We start from the raw sequence: 20,459 nt of genomic DNA, 5'->3' as shown, positions 1-20,459 counted from the left end.
TGTGTGTGCAGCATCCGTCAAAACTGTTTCCCTCAATCTTCCAAGAAATTCCAAAACCATCTCCAGTACCACACTCATCCTGATGATTCTTTCCCTTATTCATGCAAGGATGAATCTCTCCAAATTTGCCAGTTTTGTCACCTCAACTCGCGGATTATTTGCCATCACCTTTCTAGCCGGTACCTAAATTGGACCAGCCTTTTCCCTGTTTTTGCAGCCAATGTTGTTTCTTTGTCTGTCTCTCATTTTGTGTTTCCTGGAATTCAATGTCCCTAACTTTTATCTCAGTTTCTGATCAAAATCTCAGAGAGGACGTCTGCTATAACAAAATAACATGTTCCGATTTTTGTTTTAAATGTGTGGCATGCCTGCCTGTCCAGCCATCATGATAACCAACTTGCACAAGCTTGTTGTCAGGCAAACCTCATATCTAACCACATTACTCTGTTCATTATTTAATTTTACTTTGAGTTAAAGAGATTATGTGAAACATAACCATGTTTTAACCCCTCCATTTCATAACAATCTTAATACTTGTAGAACTGCTTTCTGGGAAGCCTAGAATTGAACTGATTGGGTTCAGTCATTTGGCAGATATTCTAATGGACCTTGCGGTGAGAACTAATTCTGTAAAGTAATTTGGTGATTTAAATTAAGGGCAGAGAACTCTCGAAATACACATAGCTCCATCAGTAGGTTTAAAGTGAGAATTCTGTGTATGTTCATATAGATCTATCACCAAAACAGTCCTGACAAAGTTTTACTTCCAAGGTAATTAATTGTCTGCTCTCTACGGATTCACCAGCTTTGCACTATCTACATTTCACATATTTGGTGGTTATAGTTTTTCATTTCTTAGTACTGTCTTGTTAATTCTCTTAATGATTCTGATTCTGCTTTATCAAACAGGTACAGGTGGTTGGATTGTATACGAGGGAAGGATTTCATGAAAACTTTGACTGTCCTATCAAAGTAAGTATTTCTTATAAAAGACAATTTCACTTCTTAAGTCACAGACTGCTATTGTGATGAAGCAGAGACAACAAGAAAGATATTGTTCCTATCAATGATTTGGAAAGGTTATAAGAATGAACATTGGCTTATATACATTGAGTGATAACTTCATGCTTGATGGTTGGATTTGATGGAGAACTGAAAATTTGGAAGGGATTTATTTTAAGGGGAAGGTTCCCATGATCGTACCGAGAGTTGACACCTTGCATCCCTTCACAATGACATATGAAAAATTTGATGTATTTATTTAAAAAATGTTAAGACAAGACTTTGGCTGCCAAGTTGCACTTAAGGGGATCAATTTGGCTTTAACCAGACAGAGAATTGTTGATAGAAATCCTGAATTGCTGCAAGCCTTACTTTGCCTTGTCCAGGAAGTGGGATAGAGTTGGGGGAAAAGAAGATTCTGCTACTTCAGTATGTAATAACTAATCATACAGGAAAGATGAAGCTTTAATTATTTGGTGACAAATATTTCCATGATAATAAATAGCTTAAACAGTTGGTGATCCATAGGAACCATATCCATCATGGTGAAACTGAGGAATGACAAAAGTGGGAGAACATTTGTCCTATGTTGTTCATTCTTTCTATATTTTTTTCGATTTCAGCCAAAATGGTTCTGGCATTAACGCCTCCGTTTTGTCTCTCTGGATACTCTCCCGGATATCGATAACTGTTGCAAAAGTTCTTTCTGATGTCAGCCCACTTCAGTCATAATTAAATTTGGATCAGTCCTTCTAATTCTGAATAGAATCTTATTGCATTTTAAGTCCAAGCTTTTCTAACCTCCCTACATCACTTCATCCTCTTATAATGGCTTAATGGCTGTCCCTCCATGCCACTTCCAGGGTCTCATTGTTTGCTAGTGCATCAGTACTGACAATCAGTTATAGTGTTTGAAGCCAAAAGAGAAAATGCTGGAAAATCTCAGCAGGTCTGGCAGCATCAGTAAGGAGAGAAAAGAGCTGACGTTTCGAGTCTAACTGACCCTTTGTCAAAGCTTAAAAAAAGGGACAAATAGGGAGGTATTTATACTAGGCTGAGAGAAGGTGAGTCATGGCTCCAGAAGCCAAGGTAGCAATAAAGAGGTGATAATGACAGTGCATAGAGAAATTATAGGGAGATTAGGAGCTGTGAATGACCAAGGCTGAAGCCAGTGCCATGTGACAAAATTTGTGGGGGATGGGGAGAAATGGGTGAAGCAGATGCAAAATGGAAAACAGGGGAGCAAAGGGGGAAGAGGAGAGGAAAAAGGTGATGAGAGAGTGGGGAGCAAGAGAAAGAGAGACAATCAAGAAATAAGAGGTACAGAACAGTGGGAAAAAAAATAAATAAATAAAATTAATGGAATGAAATTACAGAGCAGAATGAAAACAGAGGAGTTGAGATGGGATAATCATCTGAAGTTGTTGAATTCAATGTTGAGACCGGCAGGCTGTAAGATGCCTGGTCGTAAGATGAGATGCTATTCCTCCAGTTTGCGTTGAGCTTCACTGGAACATTGCAGCAGGCCAAGGACAGACATGTGGGTATGGGAGCAGGATTCTGTGTTGAAGTGGCAAGCCACGGGAAGGTCCGGGACCTGATTGCGTACAGACCGAAGATGCTCAGCAAAGCGATCACCCAGTCGGCGTTTTGTCTGTCCGATATAGAGGAGACCACATTGGGGGCAGCGAATGCAATAGACCAAATTGAAAGAGGTACAAGTGAAGCGCTGCTTAATCTGAAATGAGTGTTTGGGGCCTTGGATGGTGAGCATGGAAGAGGTAAAGGGGCAGGTGTTGCACCTTCCGCGATTGCATGGGTAGGTGCCGTGTGTGATGGGAGAGGTGTTAGGTGTGATGGAGGAGTGGACTAGGTTGTTCCATAGGGAACGATCTCTGCGGAATGCAGACAGGGGGAGGAAAGGGAAGATGTGTTTAGCGGTGGCGTCATGTTGGAGTTGGCAAAAATGGCGGAGGATTATTCTTTGCATGTGAAGGCCGGTGGGGTGAAAGATGAGATCAAAAGGGACCCTATCCTTGTTCTGGGAGGGGGTGAGGGTCGTGGCGTGGGAGATGGACCGCACGCTGTCAAGAGCCCTGTCAACAACTGTAGGTGGGAAGCCACAGTTGGAGAAGAAGGAGCACATATTAAGAACAACACTTTGGAAAGTGGCCTCATCAAGTGCAACTCATTCTGATTGTAATGACACAAAGTTTGCAATATAGTCAGTGACGCAGGAATCATACTTGTTGTTACCTCAGTGCCAGCTGCCTTTGATACTTTGGGCTCGAAAGCAAAAACTTGCTTTAATTCAGCATCTGACCCCAGTATGGTATCCTCTGAGGAGCATCTGTGAGCAGGGAAAAACAAAAAGTGAGGTGTTTGAATCAATCGAATTGAATAATCCTCACTGAGACACAAAAAAGCCAAATTAGGTTTAAATCATGAGTGAAAAATGGGGAATGGATAGAAGGTTAAATGAGAGAATTAAAAGGAACAGGTAAAGGTTGAAAGTTATTTTTAAAATTTATTTCCAACAGTAAATTTCTAACAGCTTCTGGAGAAATTTGAGTGCATGCTTATGTAATGAAACGTTCCAGATCAGAGATGTTGTTTGTTAATGTTTATTAATAACCATACAGTTAGAAATTCACTTTTCCTGAATGGGCCAGACCAAACTCTTCCTGCCATTTGTTTGGGAAGCTCATGGGTAGGTAGCCAGGTTTCATGTTTGCGTCCTTTCAGTGTTGAGTAATCAGCAAGGACTGCACAGCACATCCTTTGGAGGAGGAGGATGTTTCTGACTGCAACTTGAGCCCAGATTTTTGCCATGGCGGAGAGCCTCTTTTTATGGTAGAAAGGATAAAAAACATCAAAAATTCCAAGTCTTAACAACAGTCCCCTGTTTCCACCCCCCCCCCCCCAATTTTGCCCAACCAGATAGATCGTGAAATAGATGCATATCGAGGCTGTGGCTATGCTGCCATTACACTCTTGCAAACAGTTGCTGCAGAACGTGAAAAACGTTAAAGCTATTTTCATGCATCTGTGGCTGTGAATCACATTTAATTGCCCACATACTTCCACTGGATAATAGTTCAATTGAAGATGTTCTGTTTTGAAAATACAGTCATGCCACTTTTCACTAAGAGTCCACTAAGTTTGTAAAGGTGCCAGGGTATGAAGTGGCATGTGCTTCACATTATACTGGATTTATACTGCACATGCTGTCTCATCTAATATCCCAGTGGCTCCTCATATCGTTTTACTCCAGTTCAGTCAAAGCAAAATCAGATTGGAACCTTATTCCAGAATTATATAGTGCCAACCTCTACAGCTGAAACTACAACGCTTTGCTAGTGCTAGATACAAGTAGAGAGGTTGTAGGGAGGGCTTTAAATTCAATGGGATGGGGGTTTGAGGAGGGTTTGGGAAAGAGGACATGTAAGAAAAAGGATATGCTAGCAATGCAGGACAGGCATTTGGATAACAATATCCAGAATGGGACAAAAAGGGACAAATGTACAAGCGTAGAAAAATAGCAACATATTGGGTCAAAGGAGGAAAATGTTAAAAAGGCAAAATTACTTAAATCAATGCATTCAGATCTGAGTAAGTGCATTAACAGCAAAAATTGAATTTAATAGGTATGACCTTATGGACATTTTGGAGACATGGAGATCAAACCTGTGAACTAAATTTTGAGAGGTGTATGACAGTCAGGCAGGAAATAAAGGGTGGTGGGGTTGCTTTGTTAGTACGAAATGGAGTAAGTATGATAACAAGAAAAATCCATACTGGTGGGTATAAGGAATAACAAGGGGAAGAATTTACTGGTGGAAGTAGTCTATAGCCCCCTAAAAATAGCTACACTGTTGCACAGATAATAAATCAGGAACTATTGAGGGCCTATAAAAAAATTTAATTGTGGCTGACTTCAACCTTAAAGCAGATAGATAAAATCAAATCAGCAGAGGTATCCATGATGAATGTATCTGGGATAGTTTCCTAGAGCAGGAGGCATCAGGCTATTTTGGATCTGGTGAAGTATAATAAGGGAGATTTAAGAAATAATGTCAGAATAAAAGATTCCTTAGGAAACGTCAACCATAACTTTGTCAAATTTAATGATAAATTCTACCATGAGCAGCTTAGGTCAGAAATAACTGTGATAAGCTTAAATAAATTATAAAGGAATGAGGATAGAATTAGCTGGAGAGGACTGGGAAAGGAGTTTAGCAGCAAAGACAGTTGAGGAATAATAGAAAACATTTCAGAAAACTGTTCATGACTCACAACAAAGATATATTGAAGTGAAGAGAAAGAATTTTACAAAGGAGAAAAGCCAATCGTGGTTAAACAAGACAGTAGAGAAAAACATCAAAGTGAAAGAAAAAATATAAAACGTAGCAAAAATTATTGGTCAGCCAGAGGTTTAGGAAAGTTTTAAAAACCAACAAAAGATGCCCAAAAATAATGACAAGGGAGAAAATAAACTTTGAGGGTAAACTAACAAGAAATATTGAGACAGACAGTAAGAATTTCTTTAAATATATAAAATAAAAGTAAGAGGCCAAAGGAAACATATGTTATTTAGAGAATGAAACTGGGAATATAATAATAGGAACCGGGAATGGCAGAGGAGTTAAATAAATACATTGCATCGGTCTTCATGGTAGAAGACACCAATAGCTTTCTAAAAATACTGAATAATTAAGGGCCAAAAGTGGGAAAGGAAATAAATCATGAAGTGCTCCAAGAGGCTGGTCATGGCCCACATCAACTCCAGTCTCCCAGCCTGCCTCAGTCCTCTACAATTTACCTACCAACCGAGCAGGTCCACAGCAGATGCCATTTCCCCAGCCCTTCACTCATCCCTGGACAGCAAGAACATGTACGTCAGACTCCTGCTCACTGACTACAGCTCTGCCTTCAAACCGTAATTTGTCCAGACAGATCTCAAAACTCTGAGACCTAGATCTTGGTCTCATCCTTGCAACTGGATTCTCTGCTTTCTGATCCACAGACCACAATCATTGACGATAGAAAACACCACCTCTTCCATGATAACACTCAGCAGTGAAGCCGCACAAGGATACGATCTCAGGATCCTACTGTACTCCCTGTGCACCCACTGTGTTGTCAAATTCTGAACGAATGCCATCTGCAAGTTTGCTGACGACACTACCATGATCGGACGATATCAAACAACGACGAGTCAGAATACCGAAAAGAGATAGAGGACTTGGTGTCATGGTGCAATAATAACAACTTGTCTCTCAACATCTACAAAACCAAATAACCTATCATTGACATCAGAAAGAAGGGAGGAGAATACGCCCCAACTATATAAACGGAGCTGAGGTTGAGAGAGTCAAGTTCCTAGGAGTGACGATAACTGACAACTTATCCTGGACTTCCCTCACAGATGTGCTGGTCAAGAAGGCACTACAATGCCTCCTCTTCCTCAGGCAATTTAGGAAATTTGGCATGTCCACAAGGTCCTTCACAAACTTTTATAGGTACACCATAGAAAGCATAATGACCTGTAAGAATCTACAGAAGGTTGTGTGCACAGCTCAGACTACCATGGAAGCCAACCTTCCATCCATGGGCTCCATTTACATGGCCTATTGCCACAGAAAGATTGCCAACATCATTATAGATCCATCACACCCGGCAATGCTTTCCTATAATTTATTCTGATAGGCATAAGATACAGAAGCTTGAATACACACACGCACATACCTGCAGGTTCAAGAACAGCTTCTTCCTAGACTTTCTAACTTCAAATCATGCTGATCTTGCTAATATTGATCTTACCTAGCGCATGTCTGGTGCAATGTAACTTGTATGCCTCTGCCGAGTTTTATTTTTCGCCCTATGATCTGTATGTCCTTGCTTACTATGATCTGCCTGTACTGCGCATAAACAAAGTTTTTCACTGTACTTGGGTACACGTGACAATAAATCAGTCAAATATCAAACACCATAGCTATTACTGGAGAAGAATTAGCAGAGGTACTAATGTGGCTGAAGACTGAAAAATCTCCTGAACCTGATATCCTAAGATATTAAAAGAAGTCACTATAGAGGTAGTCAATGAACTGATACTAATCTTCCAAGAATCCTTAAAATATGAAAACGTCCTAAAGGTTTGTAAAGCTGCCAAACCTAATCCAAAAAGGGAGTCAGAAAAAATGTAAGTATTGGCCAGTTAGCTTAAAGTCTGTTATTAGATTAATCCTATTAGAAAGGAGGTAATAGCAGTGCAATATAATCAAGCAGTCAGCATGGCTGCATGAATGGGAAATCATGCATTACAAATTTATTAGAATTCTTTGAGGAGGTAACAAGCTGTAAAAGATAAAGGTATACCAATAGATGTCAAAAAATTAGATTTCCTAAAGGCATTTGATAAGATACCATGTGTAAGGAATTAAGATTTAATAAGAACCCATTGTGTTGGAATATAGTATATTAGCATGGGTACAAGATCAGCTAACTAATAAAAGACAGAATTAGAATGAGATGGGCATTTTTAGGATGGCAATCTGCAACTAGTTGAGTGTGGTTCACGTCAGGTTCATCTGACAAAGGAGCAACGTGATTTTAAATAAATCTGTTGGACTATAATCTGGTGTCGTGTGACTTCTGACTTTGCCCACCCCAGTCCAACACTAGCATCTCCATAGCCTACTTGAGTGCCACACAGATGGTGCCATTGCCACAATCATTTACAGTATATATTAATGACTTGAATGATGGAAATAAGCATACTGTGTAGTAGTATAAAAATAAAGAAGTTCTGCTGAAATTACACAAGGCAATAATTAGATCAACCTAGAATACTGTGAACAGTTTTAGTTCCTTATCTAAGGAAAGATGTACTTGTATTAGAAGCTGTTCAAAGAAGGTTCATATGGTTGATCCAGTGTTTGGAGAGACTTTTGAGGAGAGGTTGAGTAGGTTAGGCCTGTAATTATTGGAGTTTAAAAAAATGAGAGATAAATTAATTGAAACATAGAAGATTCTTCGGAACCTGACAAAGTAGGTGTAGAGAGGTTGTTTCCCCTTGTAAGAGTGTAGGACCAGAGGGAGTAATTTCGGAGTGAGATGAAGATGAGGAGGATATCTTCTCTCAGAGGGAAGTGAATCTTTCGAATTCTTTACCATCGAGGGCTGAAGAGGCTGTGTTGCTCAGCATATTTGAGGATGAGTTTGATAATTTTTAATAAATAAGGGAATGGGGAAACGGTAGGAATGTGGAGTTGAGGATTATCAAGTCAGCTCTGATTTCATTCAATAGCAGAACAGACTCATTGGGCCAAATGACCTCCTCTGTTCCTACATCTTATGATCCTTTGGTCTTATTAATAAAATCCTTTTTACTCTGTCTCAAAAAATTGCTCTTATACCCATCTATGAAAATTGTTTTTTACTTCACTGTTATCTTTTGCCTCTATATGCAATAAATGTTTTACTTTTGAACTGAATTGTACCTATGGTTACTTTGAAAACAAAGTGAACAATTGCAAAGCAAATAGCACAAACAGAAATGGGATTGAGGACTGAATCCTGATATTGGTTGAGGAATAAATATTGGTCTAGATTCTTTTCAATGTTTTGGAATTTGTTTGTCATGTCTGCTGGGCTTAACTTATCCAAGGACTGCCATACCTGACAGCGTGGCACACCACCAAGTTATTACTGGTTCTGCACTGTGTCCTTCACTCTGCACTGAGACTGATGAAGTCTTAAGAATCTGATGCTGGAACATGATCAGATTGTGCGCGTCCAACTGAATTCAAACCTAAACTGCTGCTGAAAAGTGTAATAACTACCATTCGGTCCTTCTAAACAGAAGCTAATAAGTTAATTATTAATAGTTGTGATGGCATAGCTTTTAAAAAAAGAAGCATAGATCATATGTAATTCGCATTGATAAATGCTGTTGGTAAAAATGTTCTGTTGAATTTTTAATTGGTTATTTCTTGCTTGCACTTGCTTGAGATATGTACGGTTAATCAGCTCAACTGCATATCATGAGTTGGTTAATTTTTCTCCTTTTGCTTGCCTTCCTTGATAATTTGCACATGGATCAATGATGATGAAGTCAGGAATTCCCTGTGTAGGGATTTTACTAAAATGAAACCACATTCTGCCATTCATTGCTGAACCCCTGAGGCTAGTAAGACTTTTATTGATTTGCAATCTTGTGAAAAACTGAAAATCTATTGAAACAGAACTAGTTTATAATCACTGTGTCGAAACAGGAAAAGGTTGTAATTTAGTGATTAATTCCAGAAAATTGTGTAAGTACTAGTCTCCTGCTCATATACATAGTTCATCATGCAGCAGTAATTGGCCACATGAGTGAACTACATTCATTGCTCTAGCTGCTTGCTTGCTGCATGGATTTAGAAACAATTCCTGCGTACCTTGACGGTACTTGCATTGCCAGAAAAAAATGATAGCTGAAGGAAGTATGTTATGCAGGGGATTACTTAAATTTACATACAGGTTTTCAATCTGTATTCTGCATCACAAATGATCCAAAAATTGCCATGTACATTTTCACTGTTTTGTTTAAACAGGCTCCATTCCAAATTTGTTTTGGTTAAAAAGTGTATATTTATTGCAAGCACAACCAAACACACCTGCAACTTGAATCCTAAATGTTGAATGGCACAGTAGCTCAATGGTTATCACTGCTGCCTCACAGCACCAGGGTCCCAGATTTGATTCCAGCCTTGGACAACTGTCTGTTTGGAGCATGCATATTCTCCCCTGTCTGCATGGGTATCCCCCAGTACCTCTGGTTTCCTCCTACAGTCCAAAGATGCCCAGGTTGGGTGGGTTGGCCATGTTAAATTGCTGATCGTGTCCAGAGATTTGTGGGTTAGGTGGGTTAGCTATGGGAAATGCAAGATTACAGGGATAGGATAGGGGAGTGGAATGCTATTCAGAGGTTCAATGTGGACTCAATGGGCCGAATGGCCTGCTTCAACATTGTAGGGATTCTATGTTATACTATCTATGTTCAGGTGGTAGGAATTCAGATACATTGACCATGATACTCTCAGTTGGATGCTGTGAGGTAAGATAAGGTGTAATTGCGTTGGTTAACTCTGGTGCAAAAGGGATGTACAGGAGGGTACCATGGTGAATATTGGAAATATATGTCTAAGGAAATACTGGAGGATTATTGTGAAAAATTGTTGGATGAAGGATGATCCCATTCCTTGTACAACTCCTGAACTCCCTGCCTTAACAGTATTGTGGGTGCACTTGCATTACATGGACTCTAGCGCTCAAGAAGGTGGTTTGCTATCAATTATTTGAACTGTCTATAAACAAGAAATAAATCTTATCCATCTAATATCCTGAGAGTGAAATAAATATCTGGTGTACAAGTACCGTTAGCCTTTCTCATATTGATTTTGTTTACATTATTTTATTGTAGATAGTGGCTCTTCACCCACAGTTTGGCAGATCCAGTAGTAAGCAATTCATCACAGGGGCAAACAAGGTAAGTGTGTTGACCTGTCTTTCAATTATGCCAAATTTTAAATCATAATCATCATTTCTCTGTCCACTTAATTCAAAAGATGGTTTTAAAAAGCACCCATTGTTATGTGCTGTGCAACAACAAATGGTATTAAAACAGTTTGCACAAAATAAACATGTAAAATAAGATTAGAAAATATGTACTGAATCACTTAATCTGCTTAGCTGCAAGTTTTTCAAAGAAACTAAGTTTGCACAATTAGCATTTCCCTCTTAGTCAACCAGAAGTGAACGAGCAATACTCAATCTTTATTATGAATTTAATGGAAACATATCGAAGTTATTTTAAGGAAAAACAGACACTGCACAAAGAAGGAAAGATTGGGAAAGTTGATCAAAAGGTTGATCAAAGACTGCATTTACAGAGAGTCATGAGCATGATAAGGAAGGTGAAGAGACCGAGGGACATGTGGAGAGAATCAATCAGCTTTGGTGACTGATTTAATTAAGCGGGACTGGGCTGCAAAGGATGATGGAGTCGTGAGAATGGAGAGGTTAGAATGGTAAAGATGGTGACAGCACAGGGATAAGGCTTTAAATTTGAGGCATTTGAGAGATCAGGAGCCAATTGAGGTCAAGGAACTTGGCACATCGACAGGGGAGATTGACTCCTGGTCACATGAAGACTCATGGCACCAATTAAATGTGGACAAGGAAACCTCGGGCACAAAATTTTAAATGCTTTATAAATAGAGCCAATAGCCCTAGTATAATGTCCTTATTAGGGGCATTTGGTTTTGGATGAGCTGGGATATGTGTGCATCTCTTCAATCAATCACATTGCAGTTTGCTTAGTGATATACAGCAGTCAAACATATATTAGAATGCTTGATGTAAAGTCATGTGCAAAAAGCAGGCTAGGGACAAAGGTAAAGGTTAAAAAAGATTTTACTTCTATATGTTCAGCAGTAATTAAGACATTTTAAAAATTCATTCATTGGTAAGAGGCCTTGCTGGCTGAGCCAGCATTTATTGTCCATCCCTAGTTACCCTTGAGGAGGTGGTGGTGAATTGTCCACCTACTGCTGTAGGCTATTTGGGGTAGGTAGACCCATAATGCTGTTCACGAAGGAGTTCCAGGATTTGACCCAGTGATGCTAAAGGAATAGCAACACATTTCAGTGCCTGGGTGGTGGGTAGCTGAGAGGGCAACTCCAGTGGTTTTCTCATGGATCTGCTCCCCTTATCCTTCTAGATGGAAGTGGTCATGGGTTTGGAAGGTGCTGTCTAAAGAGCCTTGGTGAATTTCAGCTGTGCATCTTGTTGACAGTGCACACTGCTGCTACTGAATGTCATTGGGGGAGGGAGTGGGTGTTTGTGAAGGTGCTGCTTTGTCCTGGATGGTGTGAAGCTTCTTGCAAATGGGGGCTATGCCAAGCCATGAAGTTTACAGATTAGGTTGCACGACAACTGTATTGCTGTTGAGAGCAATGGCACCTCAGTCATAGGTTAATAGATCTATTCAAAGCCTGTCTCATTTAGCACAGTGATAGTGTCACATAACACGATGAAAGCTATTATCAATGTGAAGGCGGAGATTTTCTTCACAAGAACTGTGCAATTGTCACTCTTACTGATACTACCATGCACAGATGAATCTGCTGCAGGCAAAAGGGGAGGTCAAACATGTTTTTTACCTCCTCTTGGTTCTATCGCGACCTACCACAGACTCAGTCCAGCAGTGTATGACTTGACTAGCTGAATGAGTGGTGCTGCTGCAGAGCTAATCTTGGTGATGGACATTGAAATCTCCAAAACAGAGTACATTCTACACCCTTACCACACTTCATGCTTCCTTCAAGAGTTGTTCAACATGGAGGAGCACTGATTCATCAGCCGAGGGAGAATAATGCATGGTAATCAGCAGGAGGTTTCCTTGCCCATGTTTGACTTGGTGCCATGAGTCTTCATGTGGGCCAGAGTCAAGGTTGAGTACTCTCAAGACAACTCCTTCCAGACTGCATACACTGTACCACCCATCTATGATAATTATGTCTTGCTGGTGGAACAGGATTTATCCAGAATGGTGATGGTGGTGTCTAGGATATTGTTTCTGGCTAATGGTAACCACCAGCTACTAAATAAAATAAATTATGCTTGAATGAAGGATTCCTAAGTTTTTGTAGGGGTCTTCAGTGGATAAGAGTTATGATTTCATCTATATACATATATATGAGTGCAAAGTCGCTTGATGATGTACCACTGTTTTGATATTGGTGGAGTAGCAGGAAAACTCAAACAACAGCTTCTTGGGTTCCACAGTCATAGGAGTGGGTAAAGGTCAACCTGGAAGAATGAATAGTTGCTAATGGGGCTATTATTACTTAACAGTTGGTATGCTGGCAGTGTGATGACAAGGACTGGTGTTGGTGTGTGGATGTTGGGGTGAGGACATGGGAGAAGTTGCTTAAGCCCTAAAATTTTTGAACTCAGTGTTGAGTCCAGAAAGCAGTAGCATTTGCATGAGGTGTTGTTCTTCCAGCTTGTGCTAGGCTTTGCTGGAGCATTGCAGCAAGCCTGAGACAGAGCTAGCAACTTCGACAATGATGCCAACTTTAGCAAGGGGGACTTTGTCATCATGGTTGGCCAGGAAACATAGTGATGTGTTGAAGTGGCAGGCAAGTGAAAGTTCAGGGTTTTATTTGCAGACAGAACCTAAGTGTTCTGCAAAATGGTCACCGCATCCAAATTTTGTTTCCCTGGTGTCAAGGACAGCACATTGTGAGCAGCGAATACAGTGGACTAGATTGAGTGATATGCAGGTGAAAGGTATGTTTGGAACCTTGAATAATGAGAAAGGAGGAAATAAATGGGCAGGTGTTACACTGTCTGTGATTGCAAGGGAAGGCTGTGGGGACGTGTTGGGAGTGAAGGAGGAGTGGACCAAGGTATCCCAGAAGGAATAGTCCCTACCGAATGGAGGGAAAGAGAATATGTGTCTGATGATGGCATCCTGTTGGAGGTGGCAGAAATAGTGACTAATGATCCTCTGGGTGTGGATGTTGGTTAGATAGTAGATGAGGTCAAGGGAAATTCTATCACTGTTGTAGGAGGAAGGAATGGGGATGAGGGCTGGAGTGCAGGAGATGGACTGGACCCGGCAGAGAGCCCCGTCAACCATGGTGCTGAGTGGTCCTCGGTTGAGAAAGAAGGTGGACATTCAGAGGCCCCCTTCTCAAAGTTGGTATGATCAGAACAGAAATTAGAATGAGGCCATTCAAAAGTCATAAAAAACTCTGGAAAATTGTAAATCTTTTGCTTGAAAGAATACCGGAAACAATTGGAAAACTATTTTTATTTTTGTAAGGTTTTGCATTCTTATGTTCATTTTTATGTATTTGGTATTGAATCATGGGTGATTCCTGAATGTTAGAATGGTGACATTGCCGAAAATACTGCTTAAGGACTCAACTAATTTAAGAAGTATTCAGATAGACTGGGAAAAACGTCTTGTGAGAAAATCAATTGCCTGACAAGATTGCTTGCAAAGTGCACTGAGATGTTGAGGCCATGTAAGGTACAATGCAAGTATAAGTTTTCTTGCTCTTTAATATTAACTTCCTCCAACCTTACCTCACACAATCTTGACTGCAAAGGTCCTTTTCTTTGATTTCTCTACCCAACCCCAACCTTCATCAACACACCCTCCTTCAAAAATGTTCTTACATGTTTCCTGAGTTAAGCATTAACTTGTACAGAATATCACTGTTGCTTTCAGTCCCATTTGTATCAGTTGTGGCTTTGTGAGTAACACTTTCACCTGAGTGTCACAGGGTTCTGGTTTCAAGTTTTCCTTTAGTTCGGGGCTTGGGTACAACTGTACATTGACGCTTGGGAATGTGATATGAAGTGAGTATTATCAAGTGCTGTCTGTTGGCAAGCTTATAAACCTCAGAGTTGTTGTTTATGGGGGAGTGTTTCTAATTTAAGGTAAAAGTGAAGGGGGTGATGTGACCTGTTTTGAAGTCTATCTGACGTCATGCTTAGATGGTTTGAATATTGGAGAGTAAAGATGCCCCAGGTTGTTTAACTGGGTAAGAGTTGCAAGAGGCCTACTTGATGACAATGGCTGCCGCCTATGCTAACAATGGACAGATTGAGAGTCTCCAAGCATCCAGAAAAGTGTTTGGGAGGTCAACTAGTAGCCAGTTGTGGCTTAACTTGTTAATTTATTTCCAAAGTCGAAGAGAGTTAAAGTCTCACAGATAACTAATCAGCATTTCTATCTGGATATAAGTCCATGTGATTTACATTGGTAATTTACTTTGAGCTTTCAGTTGAGAATTCTACAGCAGAAGACATTGCAATATTGGGTTTTGCCTAGCTTGCTGTACAAGGATGATTACCAGAAACAGTCTCACTGTGGTGAACAGTCCTGGGGTTAGAAGTTATTATGTTGTGAAAGAAAAGTAACAGAAATAAACCCTTGGGAGCTAAGAAACATTTTTGTGCTGATTCCAGGAGAATTGAATGTCTATTTTAAAAACAGTGTGACAAGCAACTGCTGGTATGTTTTTTTTTCAGTTATGTTCAAAGTTTTGTACAATAATTTAAAGTACAAGTTGCCTACTAAATTATGTTTGGTCAATAGTGCTTTTAGAATAAATGTCTTAACATGTAAACCTGTTGTTGTACCTATTCAGTATATATCTGGAAGCTCAAATTTCTTTTTTATAAAGTATCCATTGCAGTGGGAACTGCAACACATGGAACATTAAACTGAGATTCTGTCTGACAACTCAATGAATGCAAAAGATCCCATGGCACTGTTTTGAAGAAGAGCAGAGAAGTTAGTCCTAGTATGCTGGCCAAACAAAACCCTCCAACATCAGAAAAAGGAACCATTTGGTGGTTGTCTCATTTCAGTTTGTGCAAGATTGTTGTGTGCAACATGACTCTGTGTTTCTACATTGCAACAGTGATTGTAATTTTAACAGTTCCTAATTAGTTCTCATAGAGTTATAATGTCAGTCGTATAGCGCAGCATCAGAAACAGCAGCCCAATTTGTCCATGTTTCCTAAACTCAACTAGTCCCATTTGCCTACATTTGACCCATATCGCTCTCAACCTTTACTATCCATGTATCTGTCCAAATGTATTTTAAATGTTACACTTGTACTTGCCTCTACTACTTCTTCAGGCAGCTCGTTCCATATACCTGCCACCCTCGGTGTGAAAAAGTTGTCCTTCAAGTCCATTTTAAATCTTTCCCTCTCACCTTAAACATATGCCCTCTGGTTTTGGACTCCCCTACCTTGGCTGTAAACCTTATCTACGCCTTTCATGATTGTTAGACCTCCAAAGCTCCAGGGGAAAAGTCCCAGCCTATCCAGCCTCTCCTTATAACTCAAACCTTCCAGTCTCAGTAACATCCTTGTACTCAGTGCTCTGACCAATGAAGACAAGTGTGCCAAACACCTTCTATCATACTGTGTCTGTGTGATGCCACTTTCAAGGAACTATACTTGCACCCCTAGGTCTCTCATCAATAACACTCCCCAGGGCCTGACCATTAACAGTGCAAGTCCTGCCCTGCTTAGTCTTATCAAAATGTAGCACCTCGCATTTATCTAAATTAAACTCTGTCTGACATTCCTCAGCCCATTGGCCCAGTTGATCAAAGTCACATTATACTCTTAGATATCCTTCTTCATTGCCCACTACTCAACCAATTTTTGGTGTCATCTGCAAACTTACTGACCATACCTCTTATATTCAGATCCAAACTATTTATATAAATGGTGAAAAACAGTAGACCCAGCACTGATTCTTGTGGCACACTGCTGCCCGCAAGCTTCCAGTCTGAAGAACAATTCTTGAAGACCACCCTCTGTCTCCTACCATAAACCCAATTTTATATTCAGTTGTTGCCCTCTCTGTGGATCCCATGTGATCTAACATGTGATCTAACTTTTCTAATCGGTCTATCATGCAGAATCTTATCAAAGGCATTGCTAAAGTCCATGTAGACAACATCTACTGCTCTGCCTTCATCTATCTTTTTGGTCATCTCTTCAAAATACTCAATCAAACTTATGAGACCTGATTTCTCATGCACAAAGCCATGCTGATGATCCCTAATCAGTCTTTGTCTTTCCAAATGCACGTAAATCCTGCTTCTCAGAATCCCCTTCAAGTACTTACCCACCACTGATGTCTGGTTCACCGCTCTATAGTTCTCTGGGTTTTCCTTGCGGCCTTTCTTAAACAATGACACAACATTAGCCACGCTCCGGTTTTCCAGCAGCTCACCCACAGCAGTCAATGATACAAATATCTCTGCGAGAGGACACATAGTTTCTTCCCTAGGTTCCTGCAATGACCTAAGATACATTTGATCAGATCTCAGGGATATATCTATCTTTATACATTTTAAGATATCAAGCACCTCCTCTTCTGTAATATAAACTCTTTTCAAAACATTGCTATTTATTTCCTTGAGTTCTGCAGCTTCCATGTCTTTCTCCATGGTAAATACCAATGAGAAATATTTGTTTAGGATCTCACCCTCTCCTGTTGTTTCACACATAAATGACCTCATTGATCTTTAAGGGATCCTATTTCTCTCCCTTGTTACTCTTTTGCCCTTAGTATACTTATGGAATCTCTTTGGATTATCTTTCACCCTATCTGTCAAAGCTATCTCAAGTCCCCATTTTTGCCCTCATGGTTTCCCTCTTAAGTGTATTCCTACACTCTCTGTACTCCTTAGGGGATTCACCTGATCCCAGCTATCTGTATCTGACATATGCCTCCTGTTTCTTGACCAGAGTCTCAATATCTCTAGTCATCGAATGTTCCCTACTCCTGCCAGCCTTGCCCTTCATACTAACAGGATAATGCTGGCCCAGAACTCTCATTATCTTTCTTTTGAAAGCCTCCCGCTTGCCAGGCATCCCTTTACCTGCAAACAGCACCCCCAAGCAATTTTTGAAAATTCCTGTCTAATATCATCAAAATTGGCCATGACCCAATATTGAAATTTAACTTGCGGACCAAACCTATCCTTTTTCATAATTATTTTAAAACTAATAGAATTATGGTCACTGATTGCCTAAGTACTCCCCCATTAATACCTCAGTCACGTTTCCTGTCTTATTTCCCAAGAAAAGGTGGAGTTTTACCCCTTCTTGAAAAGGGCCATCTCCATATTGATTGAGAACATTTTCCTGAACACACTTTACAAATTCCTCTCTGTCTAAGCCATTAAATGGCAGTGCCAGTTTATGTTTGGAAAGTTAAAATCCCCTACTGTTGCAATCTTAGTATTCTTACAACTATATGCAATCACTCTACAAATTTGCTCCTCAATTTCTCACTGACTATTGGGGGGCCTATAGCACAAATCCATCAAAGTGACCACCACCTTCTTATTTTTCAGTTATACCCATATAGGCTGAGGAAAATCCTCTTCAAACACTGTGATGATATTTTCCCTTATCAAAAACACCATGCTCCCTCCTCTCTTGTTGCCCCTTCTATCCCTCCATTTGTACCTTGGAACATTGAGCTGCTATTCTTGTTCCTCCCTTAGTCATGTTTCTGGAATAGCTATGATGTCCCCTTCCCATGTTGCCATCAAAGCCCTGAGTTTATCTGCCCTACCTGCCAGGCCTCATGCATTGAAATAAATGCACTTTAATTCATCAGTCTTGTCTTGTTCCCTCCTGTGCTATTGTATGCCTTGTCTATTTATCTTGCTCTCTTTAACTTCCGTACTAGCCTCAACCTTCTCTTTTGTCTCACTATTTCTTAAGGTCCCATCCGCCGACCAGATTAGTTTGAACTCACCCAAGTAGCTCTAGCAAATCTTTATGCCAGAATATTGGTCCCCCTCCAGAGATGAAAGGCTCTATAAAAAAGAAGTCTTTCTTTTATTTTACTCAGGCTTACTATCCTGTTCATGGTTATCAATGTCGATTTCCCCACAGAACTCAAAGTTCTGCAGCAAATCTCCCTACATCAGGGAACAACTTCAGGATAACTTTTTCTCTTTTACTTTGCCAAACCTGAATTTGTTTTAGATGCTTGTTTCCTACATTACTCTCAGGCCTGTCTTGGCTCAGTATTCTGCAGCACAGACATTTAAAAGTTTCCTCAATAAATAGCTCTACCAGTCTTTGTTTCTCCTCTTTCCTATCTCTCTGAGAAACTTGGTACATTCAGCCCATTAAACTTGAAGTATAACATGACTGTTGTCATAGCAAAGCTGATAGAATTGGCTGACAGTTGAGGAAGCCTCCCTGTTGCCTTTGTGTTCTGCAGGATCTATTGAGGGAGACGTTGTATTGTCCTAAAACACTGGAAAATAAAATTGTACTGCAGTTCTCACGAGGTGTGGAGGGTATTTACTGTAGTGGTTTAATGAAACCATACTTTATGTGAAGGCTGCAGGAATTGACAAGATTGCTTAATCTTATCTTGACATTTCGTTGACATCTACACCTTGCTTATTATTGATTGGCACTGACCTGCTGTTCCTGCAAGCTTGCAAAACCGCTTGCGTTTGCCAAATTTGGTGTAATGTTGTTTTGCTGTGATTTCTCTTATTTTTAATCATTTTTACGGTTCATCCTGTACAACGGACAAGGTAGACGCAAGTAAAACAATTGTGCAGGAATACTAATGCATCTAGAGGACATAGGGCCCAAGTATGTTTTTCTTCTGTTGGGAGGGGTTGAATCTTGTTAGTGCCTGAGATTTTGTTGCTTTTTCTCAACAGTATACCTAATTAATTTAAATTAATATTAAAATCAGCTGTTAAACTTTAATAAACCTCCAACATATGATTGCAATATGAACAAAATGGCAGCGTTTTCTCGTCTTTCATTCTGCACTCTCCTAACTCTCTTCTATGTATCATATTGTTCCTAAATATTTAAACTAAACTGGCTCCAAGTTCTTTTAAGACAGAAATGCTAAAGCTAATGTGATGACGAGAGGAGCTGCAACAGTTCATGAAAGCTTAAAGGGAAATTTAATGAACTGTGTTCAAAATTGTGAAAGGTTTTGGTAGAATGATTAGAAACTGTTTCCAACAGCAGATGTGTCAGTAGCCAGCGTGTGAAGATTTAAGATAATTCTCAATAAGAACAGAGAGGAAATCAGAAAGTTATTTTCATGTTGTGAATTATGATGACCTAGAATATGCTGGCTGAAGGAGTGATGAAAGCAGATTAAATAGTAACTTTCAAAAGGGGATTTGATCCGTACTTCACAAAAAGAATTTATAGGCATCTTGGGAAAGCGCAAGCAATTGCCTAATTCTTTGAAGAAGTTGGAAACATCAGCCTGAATGACTTGTTTCTGTACCATGAGATTCTACAAACTTGCAGTTTTAAATTGAAAATTGCATGCAAACTATGAAAGATTTTTTTAAAAACACATTATTCTCAATTAATATTGATCTGATCTTTGTCAGTCAGTTGCACCTCTTATAAATCTCAACAGTACAGCAGTTGACACACAATCTTTTAATGGGTTAATTTCTAAACAGCAAATAAGTTGGGAAAATAAATAGCTCAGAAAAGGGAAGCTAAACTGACATTTGGAAAGAAAGACGATGAGGACAGAAGGCATAGGAGTAGAAGTAGGCTATTTATCGATAGTGTGAAGTTGGGAAAAGCACAGCAGGTCAAGTAGCATCAGATAAGCCGGAGAGTCAACGTTTCAGGTCATGATCTTTCATCAGGGCTGGAAAGGGGGAAAGACCTGAGAAATAAATAGAGGTGGGGGGTGGGGGTAAGTTAGGTAGGATGGCGTTAGGTGGATGCAGGTAGGAAGTGATTGGTCAGTGGGAAGGGTGGAGTGGATAAATGGGAAGGAAGATGGGCAGGTTAGGTTAGGTCAAGGGTTCAGGGCAGAGAGGGATGGCTGAACCTGGAAT

The 20,459-nt window shown here is 40.0% G+C and overlaps 1 protein-coding gene across 1 annotated transcript in view; it reads left to right on the top strand.

Moving 5' to 3' along the window:
• Nucleotides 1-20,459, top strand: part of vps41 (VPS41 subunit of HOPS complex) — a 166,527-nt gene that overhangs the window by 76,311 nt on the left and 69,757 nt on the right. The window contains exons 6-7 of the mRNA XM_060824195.1: nt 910-972; nt 10,469-10,534. Coding sequence (XP_060680178.1) covers nt 910-972; nt 10,469-10,534 — 129 coding nt within the window. The remainder of the gene's footprint in view (nt 1-909; nt 973-10,468; nt 10,535-20,459) is intronic.

The sequence above is a fragment of the Hemiscyllium ocellatum genome, chromosome 4, assembly GCF_020745735.1.
Source record: "Hemiscyllium ocellatum isolate sHemOce1 chromosome 4, sHemOce1.pat.X.cur, whole genome shotgun sequence".
NCBI lineage: Eukaryota > Metazoa > Chordata > Chondrichthyes > Orectolobiformes > Hemiscylliidae > Hemiscyllium > Hemiscyllium ocellatum.
Note: the sequence above shows the minus strand (reverse complement) of the source record. Positions and strands in the feature narration are given on the sequence as shown.